Consider the following 12,990-nt stretch of genomic DNA (forward strand, 5'->3'; position numbering starts at 1 on the left):
GGTTGGTGCACGTAGCCCTAGTCAGAGCAGGCATTGGCAAAGCTTCAGTCCCAGCCCTTCCTAGCTCCAAAAAAAAAGGGGAAAAAAACAATTTAACTTTGGGTAGGGCCAGCTACTGAATGCAATGCTAAGCTGTCTGTAACTGCTCCCTCCCCAGACTGTATCTGACGTACCTCGTTGTGATAGGAAGCACGGTGTGTGTCAGAGGGCAGAGCATGTCTGGTGCTATTTGCATCTCTGTTCCTTGTGTTCCAGGCATCTGGTGTCGAAGGCTCAGATATTCCCGATGATGGCAAACTTATAGGATTTGCACAGCTCAGCATCAGCTAAACAATGGTCCCAGGAGATGTTTCCCAACAGAGAACCCACATGTGCATATTCGTAATGCTTCTGTTAGCCTAAAAAAAACCACTACTGCCAAAGAATTGAACTACAGCCCCCTTCCTAGAAGCTTTAACATTTTCCTTAATAGGATCACAAACCTTCCTGAAATTACCGATGGCGTTTACACCTTTTGTAAACAAGTCTCATGTTTTTGTATGTCATCTCAAACATGCAGATCCAACATGTCATTGCCTGCATGTTCGTTTTATTATTGCCTTACTTTAAAGAAAAATACTACTGAGTACGAAGCGGGGGTTCCACTGCTCTGATGATCTCGCCTAAATGTTTGCTTACATGTGGTTTCATTTTTATTTTCACTTGCTATTTTTGCACAAGTTTTAATACTGAATGGATCTTTTTTGTTCTTAACCTTCTCCTTGCATCTGAAACACCAATGTACATGTTGTTTGGGTCACCTGGAGTGCTGAGAAATCTGCTTCTCTTCAGCTGTATTTTTAAAACTGCTGGTTTGAATGCTTGCACCTAAGAAAGCAAGCCAAGTCTTAACCCACAGGAGGGAGAGCCATCTTCCCTTGTGTTTGTGTTTTTGAGAAGTTCCTTGACTTCGAGGTGTTAGAAGTCAGCTTCCCTTTGTAAACTGCCTTAATTTTTTGTTGTTTTTTCTTTTTTTTCTTTTTTTTTTTTTTTTTACCATTTGGGTTCTTTCCACATGAGTGCCAGGCGTGGCATGAGGGCTGAACCTGTTGATTTACGTTAAGCAGTCCTTCCGCAAAACATGTCCTTCATCCTGCATCCTTAGATGTAGTCGGTCCGTAAAGCAGAACAATGAGGCGCTGCTGTCTGGACACTGGTCTTGCAGCTGATCAACAAACCAACTTTATTCGTTGTCAGAGGGAGAGGAGATCTGTGTCACTCTGCGTTTGGAAAAGATGCACTTCGAACTGTTCTCGAGACCCGGTCTGTTATGCCTGGCTGTGCGAGTCCTCCCCGACGTGTTTCCCAGTCCTTTGCAAACTGGTACCCGTGGAACCATCCCTGTCGTGTTTTACAGCAATAAGGAATTGCCAGTAGAGTGGTATTACTGGGCAAGCGAGCACCGGACTGTGTCCCTCCTGCACTAATCGCTTGGGTCGTCAGCCTTCGCGGCGGCCCGAGCCTCGCCGTTTGATCAGGATGTCACTGAAACCCTGTCACACACGTATTTAGGTTGTATTTCTATGTGGTGTTGAATTTGAATTTCTACATGAATAATATAAATTATACTTTGCGTTTGATAAGAGACACTTGTAATGCAATATGTGAATAATAAATGGTGTTGATTTTTTTTTCCTACTGTTTCACAGTTGGCCTTTGTAACTGCTATTGGCTCTGGAGTGTTTTCTACACAGAAATTAGAAGCCTGTAATTTAACTCACAGATGGAAACGTGTTTGGTTTCCATCAGCCACAAACAATGCAGAAACAGAGTGTTAAAGCAGAATGACTGGGTTCAGTCAGGACTTATTTTTATTTCCAAGTCTTCTGATGAACAATCTTTATTTAAATATATTTTTCCTCTATGAGCAGCTGCGGAAGCTCCCTGCCTTGTGCATGCTCTTTTTATACTGCCCTAGTTCCTTTTAGCCTGTAGGTGGGTGTTGGCTCTGTCCCCATGGAGCTGCCGGCTCTCTGCAGCCCCGTGGCTGGTGAGTGTGAAGGGGAGGGAGAGGAGGAGGAGAGTCTGGGAGTGAGAGCACCCTGGGGTGCTGAGCAGAAGCCCTGACCAGCCAAGGAGGTGGGTGCCAGGAGTTGACGGGGGCTGGGTTTGGCCTCTCGTGTGCGTGCACGCGCGTGTGCCAGCTCTGGCACTTCCTCCTGTTATTTGACACAAAGCACTCCCAACGGCTTCCCCCAGCAAGCTTCTTAGCTTGGGGAAAAGCAGGCTGGCACCTTGATTTTTCATGTCGCCCCACGGCTGATGAGGACGTAGTCTTGGTACAGTATTATTTTTCCTTCTGCCTGCACGCCCTGGGGGCCTCCTGGCTCATTTGCGTACTGGTGCTGAGAGAGGTAGGACTCGAACCGCTCACACGGAACAACGCAGCCTCTATTTATTAAGTTATCCCCCACTTTCCCAAAGCCAGGACTTCGAGTGTGAGTTCACACTAACCCAGGGCTCGTTAGTTCTTCATGGGAGAAAATAAGCAAGAAACTGATGTCATTTGCTCTGTAGCTCTCCAGGCGTTTTGGGTAGCAATCCAAATTTTTTACTTGGGCTATTACAGTGCTAGACAACTGTCTTTTCTGATGTTGTTCCAGTAAGTGCCAATGCTGTTCATAATTGTTTTCCAGTGTCATTAAGGATTTGGTTTTTTGTGCGAATTTCTGATCCGAAGCTGAAAGCAGGTGGTAATTTTAAGTTCCTACTTTTAAGGACAATGCTCTGTTAATGAAAACGGATCCTCTTCACAACTTTGGTGTATTGTAGATTATAATGAGAGATGTAAAATATTCAGGCTTTTTTTCCTTTTTTGGACTTTGTATTTTACTGCATGTCTCTAATTTTTAATCAATAAAGAACAAATTGTCCATTGCCATGTGTTCGGCGTGTGCTTTATGTGTCATCGAGTTGGCTGGCGTGTCTTGGGGAGGGGGCTGGGGGTTCGTCCGAGTGGCATCCGCACCACCTGAGACATTTATTTGGGCGATGGGAGGCTTGGTGACCCCCGGGAGGACTCGATGGTGGTGGTCTGTGAGAGTCTGCACGGGGTTGGGGTCAGGGTGGCATTTAGGGCTGGATGCTGGGGGCTTCTCAGTAGCTGAAGGGTTTGCTCCGAGCTCTGCACACCCTGTGCAGCTGGGGATGAGCTTCTCCTGGCCAGGAACAGTATTGGAGTGGGATGATTTATGTCCTGAGAGGTGTCTGGAGAACAAACTGCTCTCCCTCCTCTCCACCTCCAAACACTTGTTCTTTCCAACTTCTCCAGGGCAGATCTGATCCAAAGGTGCCTCTGAGGTCTTCCCTCTACATCTGCAGTGGAGCCAGGACCTCAACAAAATGCATTGAAGGTGAGAGACCCCAGACACATCCACATCTCTCATCGTCTTGACCGTTCTTAGGCTGTTCCTCTCTAGGCACCGGTATCCCCTGCTGCGGCACGCTCCCGTGCCAGCGGTCATGCTTTGGGCTGTGAGGGAGGGACATGTCAGAAGGGAAAGGTCTCTAAGTTTCCAGTGTTGTTAGGGCTTGCTAGGGCTCTCCGGCTTAGTTTGCCATTTTCTGCATCTATTTCTCTTAAGGCGTTCCTCCTTAATGACAGATCCAGAGAACTTTACCATGGGTGAATGCAACTTTCAAGTTGAAGATGTGCGACGGGAAGGGATGTTCTTGGTCACCGAATCTCAAGCCCTTCATCCAAGTCAACTTCTTAGCAGTCTTTCGAGCCTAACCTCACTCAAGAAGCCCCAGAGAATGATACCCCAGTGCCCTCCCCTCCCTGCCTCTGTAAGAAATCAATTTATGGATGCTCCTAAAGCTTTTTGAAGCTGCCCTACGCCAGGGCCTCACCACCCTCCTGTGGGTCACTGGTCCACACCAGTTGGCTGTGCTGCCCGTTCCTTTGGGCTTCCCTGGTCTCCTTACCACCTCCCCATCGCCTTCTCGCAATCTCTTCCCAGCCGATGAATTTGCACCTGGAAAGCGACCTGCCCTGGAGGGTGTGCACCTCTTGAAATTTCCGATTCACTCAATGGGAACGTAGCATGGGTACAACTTCCAATCCGGAGCGCTGCACTTTCTTCAAGTTTACCTACTCCTTGTGGCTGCCTACAGCTGCCGGGCTTATCTTGGGTTTAAGTCTCGGTTCCAGCCCCGGGAATCTGTCTTTGCAGATGCTGCTGCCTATGCCAGGCATCGGGGAAATTTTGAAAGCAGTTGGTTTTTTTTGAGACATTTCAGAAATGGCTGGTGCTCTTCTCCGTACTTCCATGCCTCAGTGTCTTTCCACCAGTTTTGCCAGCTTTTTATGGTTCCAAACCTGGTCACACCACGAGTTCATTCCCTCCCGTCCCTCCTGTTGATCCTACAGATTTCTCTTTCGTTCTGTGACGAGGCGAGGTCAGGCTTTTCTTGGGGTTTCTGCCTGAGCACAGTTGCTTTCCCTTTGTCCTGAAAGTGGCATCAGCTCTTCCTTCTGGCCGTGTTTTGTGCCAGTCTGGGTGCAGGCAGCCCATGACTGGTATCTGACCGACCCTCCTGGGCTTTCCCATTTCAACTGTGGTGGAGAAGAGTGGGTGAGGCCGCTTAGGGCCCGGAACTCCTTTTACCACAGAGGCAGAAGACAGAGAGGGGAGATGGCATGGGGAAGCCGTGGAAGATGAAGGAAACGGAGTCTCCCGTCGGCTGGGATGGCAGCCAGCTGGCCTCCCTTCCTCCTCTCTGGCTCTGCCCAGCCGTTAGCATCACTCCATTTCTTGGACTTTTCCCAGCTCCGCATCACACTGGGCTGTCTTGGCCTCTGTGAACCTTGCTCGCTCGAGTAGAGCAAGTGCCTGCAATTGATTCAGACAATTCGGTCTTCCCCCGTGTCATGGTCACACGGCCCTGGCAGAGGCACGATCCAGATCTCCTGAAACAGGGGTTGGTTCTGCATGCTTTACCCAGTACCAGACACCGTATGTGGGTGGCCCAGAAATGATTAATGTGTTACACAGTGTACTTAGGACACGTAAAACATAAGGCGTTAAGTCTCTCATGAAGAGACTGCATATTTGTAGTGCCTGCCTACGTCTGCAGAGCTTATCTTGGGATTAAACATTAATTCCAGCCCGCAGGAAAGTCTGTCCCAGCACTGTCCTCTTCCCGACTCAGCTGACAATGTCAGGCATCGGGGAAATTCTGAAGGCAGTTGGTGATTTTGGGACATTTCAGAAACGGCTGGTGCTCTTCTCCATGCTCCCATGCCTCAACCTGGCCTTCCACCAGTTTTGCCAGCTTTTTATGGTTCCAAACCTGCCTCATTACTGCAACACCAGCTGGATCCGTGCCGTCGGCCCCAACCTGACCGAGGAGGAGCAGCTGAACCTCACCCTGCCCCGCGACGCGGACGGGGCATACGAGCAGTGCTCCATGTACTCGCCCGTGGACTGGGACCTCGGCTCCATCGTGGCGTACGGCCTGAACGCCACGGAGAAGTGCAGCAGTGGCTGGGTGTACCCCTCAGCACAGCAGCCGTCCCTGCTCACTGAGGTCTGTAAATGCCTTTTGACGCCCTGGGGACGTGGAGGGGAAGGGATGGACAGGAGCCTCCCGTCCTGCACTTTGCGCAAGGCCAAGGCAGCGGCGGTGTGGGGCTGAGTCCAGCACGTGCTCTGCTCACCATACAGCCCCTTGCCAGCACCCAAGTAACTCACAGTACCTGGCCTGGGGGGACCTTTTTGGTCTCCCTGCCACAGTTTCCCCTATTCTGCTGCCTGGTTCTCCTCACAGCACCTTCCTCTGAAAGACGTTTACTTTCCAAGAGCTTTAATTTGTCCTTCAGTTTTCTGGGACCTCCAGAGCCCTTCAGGGCTTAGACAAGATGTGGTCCGTATGGGCCATGCAGATGAGCAAAGGCCCTGCCTCCTGGCATCTCCAACATCTCCCTGTCTGCACCTTTCTTCTTCTCTCTCCCCACATTCCTCCCTCATTCCTCTCTCAGTCTTTCCTCCCTCCAAGCTCCAACTCTCTCGGGCACCTTCCTGTGGGCTAAAACCAGATGAGGGAGCCCAGCCTCTGGCATTTCCAAAGGCTCCTTGGCTCCCCTGGAGCCCTGTGTCCTGCCTCCAGCCTGTCCCACCCTGCCCAGCCTTTGCAGCCAGGGCAGCCAGGTGCTGGGATCCCTCTCCGACGCCCCACTTCACCCAACACTTCCCAGCCAGGAGGCTCCCTTGGGCTGCCTGGCCTTGATGCACTCCTGCAGGTCCCGGTGCTTGGGGCATCACTGAGTGCCCAGGGGTCTGTCCCACCTCCAACTTGTGCAGCTCATGCACACGATAGAGACTCGCATCCTTGGGAGAGGGGTCTCTGCTCGCAGGGGCTAAGGCGAGAGCCCGGGCACCCACCTCCTGTCCCCACCTGGGGCCAGACGTGCTGCCCATCCTGAGAAAGCAGCTGCCCAGCTGGGACCTGGCAGGAGCAAAAGCAGCTGTGTTTCCCTCCTCCAGTTCGACCTCGTGTGCGACAGGAAGGACCTGAATGACATCTCCCAGTCTGTCTACATGCTGGGACTGTTCCTGGGAGCCATGATCTTTGGGCCACTAAGTGACAGGTGAGGACACACAAGGAATTGCCCATGGTCTCCTATAAACCAGCAGTGTGTAGTGTCATGCACTGCTCCAGGACTGGTTGGCCACAACACTGTGTATTTGGTCACTGCTCCTCACTTACAGTGACTGTCCCAAAATTACAGTGACCCTGACCAAAGTCCTTAGGCCTTGTGTGGACATGGAGTGGAAATGAAGAGGGCAAAGCATCTGCATAGAGTGCTTCACATGTAAATTGGGAGTAGTCTGATCCTCATTGCCCTCAAGAAAGTCATCTATGAATGGTTCCACATCACTGTGTATCCCTCCAGGCTCTACCCCATCCCATAGGGTCTCTCCAGATTCCAACTGTGTCCTCCCTCTTCCTCCACAGGATCGGCCGCCGGCCAGTCCTTCTGATCTCCATCTTCCTCCAGGGCCTTTTTGGTGTGGGAATTGCCTTTGTGCCCCATTTCTACGTATACATGGCCTTCAGATGTGTCGTGGGGGCTTCAGTGTCAGGGATCACCATGACCTTACTGGCCTTAGGTGAGTAGGATGCCCTTACCCTGAGGCAGATATATGTGGTCTCTCAAGATGCAGTAGAAATGGCCTAAAAAGAAATAGAAAGTCATCCGGTACATCTTGAAAAACGTCCTCCCAAATGAATGGCTCATGTTTTAACATGAGCAGGACAGTCAGCTTGACACGTCTCAGTGGCTTCTGCAGCCGGTTTGCTGAGGAGGCAATACAGAGGGGTGAGGACAGGTCTTGATTGTCACTGCCCTTTGGCATCTCACCAAGCCTGAGTGAGAGCCACGGAGAGCATCTGGAAGATGGCAATGCTCAGATGAGGACAAGGGGACTGCCTCCCAGATGGGGTGGTCAATATGGGGAGAGAGCCCAAGGGTCTGGGATACCATTGATGGGCCCCAATCCCTGCCCCAGCAAGGGGATATCTGGATGCTGGGAGCAGAGAGATGAGGTACATGAGCTTTACGTCCTCTTGCAGATGTCTGGGCTGGTGTACTTTACCTTAGTTATACTCATGGCTGACAAGACAACCTTGGGGTTAAGGAGAGGTGATGCAGCTCATGGAACACTGGTGACTTGCACGTGTGCTAGACATCATCGTTCTGACTGCTGCTGCCTTCTCCTCAGGTCCTGGAGGAGAGGCTCCGAGGATACAAACGGCTTGAATAAGGGGAAATCATTCACGTCAATGACCCTCAATATTCATTATTCTTTTCAGCTACGGAATGGGTTGGGGTCTCCTATCGACCACGTGCAGTGCTTATTACTCACTGCTGTTTTGCCATTGGACAAATGATTTTGGCTGGCTTGAGCTATGGGATTCGTAACTGGAGGTTGCTGGAAATTGCAGGATCTGCTCCTATGTTTGCCCTTTTCTTCTTCGTCTGGTAAGTGGCAGGTGGGCAGTATGCTCCTCGCAGGCATGACAGATGCCGGAGGGGTTTCTGCAGAGCTCAGCACACCTGCCTGGGCCACTGGGCCTTGGAGAGCAGTAGCTGCTTTGGTTCAGGTCCTCAGATGTGGCCTAAACGTAGCCCTGGGAAGCCTGACCAGAGGAGGTATTTAGACCTCCCTGGCACACATCGTGCCCATTACTTGCAGGGCCTGATTGCAGGGAGATGGGCTCCGAGGAAACTCAGTGGGTCACAGCGGCATCTGCTGCTTTCATCTCCTTGGCAGGGTGCTACCAGAGTCGGCTCGATGGCTGGTGACAAAAGGCAAAATAGAAGAAGCTAAGAAGGTCCTTCAGAAGGCAGCATCCATCAATAAGCGCACCATCCCACCAGGACTCCTTGAGCAGGTACCAAAACCAGTGTAGGGAGCTGCTCGTCCTCAGAGACCTGCCTCTGAGCGTGGCTTTGTAGCACTCCTTGGAGCTGGGCTCACCTGGTAAACATTTTTCCATGAACGCTGGGATCATTTAGGGATAGGCTTTTCTTCAGTGAGGACTGCACAAGTGTGGAGGATGTGCATGAGGTCCCTGCTCTGTGGTTTTGCATGCCTAAATGCCTGAAGGGGGGGAATTACTGCCACTCCCATCCCAAGGACCCTGCACTGACAAAATGTTCATCCTGAGGAACCTCCCAGTCTCCAATCTATTGCATGGGGCAGCCACACCACAGGCAGGGAAGCCGAGCCCCACTGGGCTGCCGTCCCTCCCACAGCAGCTTTGGGTCACAAGCCTGTCCCGCTGAGCTTATCCTTAGTCTTTGGCTGGAAAAAGAGCTAGCCACGGGTTTCCTTTGTCTGCTCTGACTCTCTGGCTTTCTCCGTTTTGAAGCTGAAGTGTGAGACACAGGCTAAGTCTGGAAGTTTTCTGGATCTCCTTCGGAAGAAGCACCTCCGGAAGGTGACTTTAATCATGTCGTGTGCCTGGTAAGACATTGCTTGTTTACCTCTTTCCTAGCTTCTGGGTGAAGAAAAGAAGGGCTTGAAGTTTACTCATAATTGTAAATACACCTCGTGTTTTGGAGATGGTATTGATGGTTATTGCTCTTTCTGGCTGTTGTAGATGAAATGCAGTTTGTGGGAAAGACTTTAGCAATCCCAGCTTTGGCAGTCCTGTGGACTGGTTGGGTATTATGTCCCCTTGGAAATCCGAGGATATGCTTGAAAATGTTGTCAGTGGAGGTCAATATTGTATTTTCTCATGGCTAACAGATATGATTGTTTCCATTCTGCTCTGTTTTCAGGTTCGTTAACAGCCTTGTCTACTATGGTCTGAGTCTGAATGTGACTAATTTTGGTCTGGACATCTACCTGACACAGCTTGCATTTGGAGCAGTGGAAATCCCAGGCCGTGTTGGTTGTATCTTCCTGCTGCAGTGGTTTGGGAGGAGGAAATCCCAGGCTGGCACCCTGCTGCTGAGTGGCCTGGTGTGTCTGATCATCACTGGCATCCCTGAAGGTGAACAGCCTCTTCTTGTCTTGAGAGATCAGCTACTGGGGCAGGAAGCTGACAGCCCCAGCACTTCCCTTGCTGGTGAAGGTCCCATCCTCCCAATCCGTCTGGCTGCAGTCCCACATGTCTGTCAGGGATTGAGCCGAACCTAGTGCCTTGAGCACAAGGGGCTTGGTCATGTACCCAAGGACCATTCTGATCAGCAAATCTTTGCTGCCAACTGATAGGAGAGGGTAAAGCTGAGCAATGGGCTCAGCTGACAGAGCTGCCCTCTGGTTAGTTTGCTGGGGTAGTGAGATGGATGCAGTGTCCTGAGGGTGGCATCCACCAGAGCTGCTCCCCAGTCCATGTTCAAGCATTGTTCAGTGGCAATGGCTCCCTTCAGGGGATGTGGTTGTCACCACAAGTCCCCAGTCATCATCCCTGAGCGTTGACATCAGGCCACCCATCTCACAGCTGCAGTCTCTTCTCTTCCTCCCTCAGACCAGCCTGTGGCGATCACTGTCCTGGCCACCATTGGCAAGTTTGCTGCCTCAGCCTCCTTCTCCTCCGCCTACGTCTACTCCGCAGAGCTCTTCCCCACCATCATCAGGTGAGGTTTCGCCAGGCTTTATGGCTTCCCTCCCACAGGGCTAGCCTCCTCACGGGAGCACAGGTTGCAGCACCCCACCACAGGTGGCAGTGGTGGCAATGGTAGGACAGGAGCCTGTATGGGCCCACAGATGTGCTCGGTCCCTGGGCAGGGGCAAGGAAGAGGTGGCACAACATGGCCGCCATGGCTGCCCTATACACCTGTGGCCTGTCCCCTTAGCGGGGCAGCGCTGACATGGCTGAGGAGGGCAGCACGGTTGTGTGCAGCTCTCCTGTGTGGTCACCCAAGCCCCATGGCAAGCCCTCATGAGGGGAGGACACGGGGTCATAGCACTCCAACATGGTGGTGGTAATGCCGGTGACAGGGCAGGGCAGAGGCACTGTGACATGGCTGCCGAGTCTGCCCCTTGCACTGCCCCTGTGGTGTTGTGCTGCTCCCCTGGGGGACCGAGCCTGGCCTGCACCTCCCAAGCGCCCCTCGCTCCTGCAGGCAAAGTGGCGTGGGGCTGTGCTCCATGGCGGCGCGGGTGGCAGGGATCATCGCCCCACTGATCCGCCTCCTGGAGCAGTACCACCGGGCTGTCCCCATGGCCGTCTTCGGCAGTGCCCCCGTGCTGGGGGGGCTGCTCTGCTTCCTGCTGCCCGAGACCCGCGGCGCCGAGCTGGTGGATGACACGAGGGGTGGCCACACTGCAGCAGAGGTGAGCTTCCACACTGCCTCCTCTTGCTCATGGTGGACCACAGAAAGGCCCATGGGCATTGCATGGGCTGGGCGTGGTGGTGTCTTTTGGGGCTTACATTGATGGGAGGGCAGGGAGTTGGGTGCCCCACTGCAGCGGGAGGGGAGGGAAAGGAGTGGTGGTGATCAGCCCCGTAACACAGCCCAGAAGGGTATCTCAGTCCCATGGTGGTCACTGCTGCCCTCCTGTCCATGAAATGAAAGGATTGCAGGAGTGGAGGGTGCTTCCCCTGGCTCCCCCGGCCCTCCCCAGGGAAGGGTTGATGCCTCATAGCCGTGCTCTCCAGCTTTCAGCAGCGTGTAGCTCCCAGCTCCCTGTTCCCCACAGGGCACAGTAGAATTCCAGCCCGGTGCTTTTGTTAGGAGAAGGGTGTCCATGGGTGCTCAGAGAGTGGGTGATGTGTGGGAAGCCAGGTTGTTGAAGGCTGCATGTCTTTTGGCTAACTTCTGAAGGCTGCCATCGGGTCATAATGCATATTTCTTTTTTTTTTTTCTTTTAACTCTTTTCTTTTTCATTAGGCCTGTGAAAATGCCAACAGCAGCTCTGAAAATGGACAAGTGAAAGTAAAAGATGGTGACCAAGACAATGAGTACACAAAGACTACTTATTTCTAGCTGGGCCTGCAAGCAGCTCTAATTAGAGGCTGCCTGGTGCTGTGGTGGCGTTGAGGACAAGTAGGGTCTTCATTTACAGTACACCACCTATCCTACTCAAGCAGTCACTGCCAACTCCTGACCTTATTTTTCTTTTTTTTTGCCTTCCTGTATCTCCCTCTATAGTTTCTCCTCAGACACTGCATGCTGTCTCTCATGTTCTACAGTGCTGTCACTGGAGAAAATGCTTTTAATTTAAAGAAAAAAGAAAGAAATCTGAAGGCAGGATGGATGCAATATTTTCTCTTTCTTGTCCCATCTCCAAGAATGCGAGACTGTTAATTTTCTCCTGTTGAGACACCTGCCAGAGTATTGAATAGCCTAGCGAAGGAGTACTGTGTTCAGTAAAGAAAAAGCCAGAGCAGATGTAACACTGAAAACAATCTCACACTTGCAGGAGTGATTTCTCTTGACTGTCTAGCATGGTTTTCTCACCCTCTCTTAAAACACTCCTTTTTTTTTTTTTAAGATTTGAGATACTGAACTGAAAAAAAAAATTACATGATAGAATAAACAGGAAGCAGTGAACGAGGATGTCTAAGAGGAAGCAGAATATTTGCCTTGGTGCTGGTGCCTTTGAATGAAAGTGTGTAGTGATGTTTTGTGTCAGGCTGTGCTGGAGGACCACATTAGCTTATCTGTTCTGGGAAACTGAGAGATGTTGTGGCACTTGGTCTCTTAGAAGAAAGCGCAAATCTTTCTGGGAAATATCAGATCTATTCTATTCTATTCTATTCTGTTCTGTTCTGTTCTGTTCTGTTCTATTCTATTCTATTCTATTCATCTTCTATTCCTTCTTGCTATAGCAACCTACACTTAAATGTTTTATAAATACTTTTGTCTTACATTATGAAAAAAAAGTTCTTTTTCTGTGCTTCCGCTCCTCTTACTTCCTGTCCCACAAGAATACTTTCTTTTATCACTAGCTTTATACAGACAGAGCCCAGAAGTTATATGCAATGGTGGTGTTACAGCTTGGACCGTGTACAGCTCAAAAGCTATTTTCTAGTAACGCTGGGAAGCTTTCAAATGAGACATTATTTCTCCTTCTTGTCATGCCTGCATGTTTTCCTTGGATTAAAGTATCCCATGGATATGCAGTTTGGTGAAGTCAGCTTTCTGGATAAAATTAGTGACATGCACCAGTCCCACCAGGAGGGGCTGGCTGTGGTGCCATCTTCTTTCTGGCACTGCTCTCCAGGGGATTTGCTCAATTTTGGCTGTGGTGCTCCTGTTCAGTGGACCTGAGCATAGAGGTGCTCAGTCTTTTGAGTGAGAACACTCTTTTTCCTTTGCAAAGGCTGGTGTCTTCCTCTTTCAGGCTTTTATGGAAAATAAGGGGTTGAGGGTAAATGTTGAGGGAAGAGCTTGGAGTAGAACAGTTACTGAGTGAAACGTGGTTTCTCCTTGTAAGAACTCTTCCTTGAGTCTCTCTGTTTCTCTTCACTTCATAAATAATGGTGTCC

At 50.9% G+C, this 12,990-nt stretch overlaps 2 protein-coding genes across 2 annotated transcripts in view; both read left to right on the forward strand.

Annotated features, from left to right (window-relative positions):
- Positions 1–2,920, forward strand: part of OXSR1 (oxidative stress responsive kinase 1) — an 87,270-nt gene extending 84,350 nt beyond the window's left edge. The window contains exon 18 of the mRNA XM_035554272.2: positions 256–2,920. Within this exon, the coding sequence (XP_035410165.1) occupies positions 256–330 (75 nt within the window). The 3' untranslated portion in view covers positions 331–2,920. The remainder of the gene's footprint in view (positions 1–255) is intronic.
- A 2,279-nt stretch (positions 2,921–5,199) lies between these two features.
- Positions 5,200–11,485, forward strand: LOC118251796 (solute carrier family 22 member 13-like). The gene is made up of 10 exons (XM_035554376.1): positions 5,200–5,571; positions 6,528–6,631; positions 7,000–7,154; positions 7,858–8,026; positions 8,319–8,439; positions 8,920–9,014; positions 9,332–9,546; positions 10,024–10,132; positions 10,622–10,832; positions 11,390–11,485. Exons 1-10 carry the CDS (start codon positions 5,200–5,202, stop codon positions 11,483–11,485), a joined length of 1,647 nt encoding a protein of 548 aa, XP_035410269.1.
- Positions 11,486–12,990: the final 1,505 nt, after the last annotated feature.

This window comes from Cygnus atratus, chromosome 2 (genome assembly GCF_013377495.2).
Source record: "Cygnus atratus isolate AKBS03 ecotype Queensland, Australia chromosome 2, CAtr_DNAZoo_HiC_assembly, whole genome shotgun sequence".
NCBI lineage: Eukaryota > Metazoa > Chordata > Aves > Anseriformes > Anatidae > Cygnus > Cygnus atratus.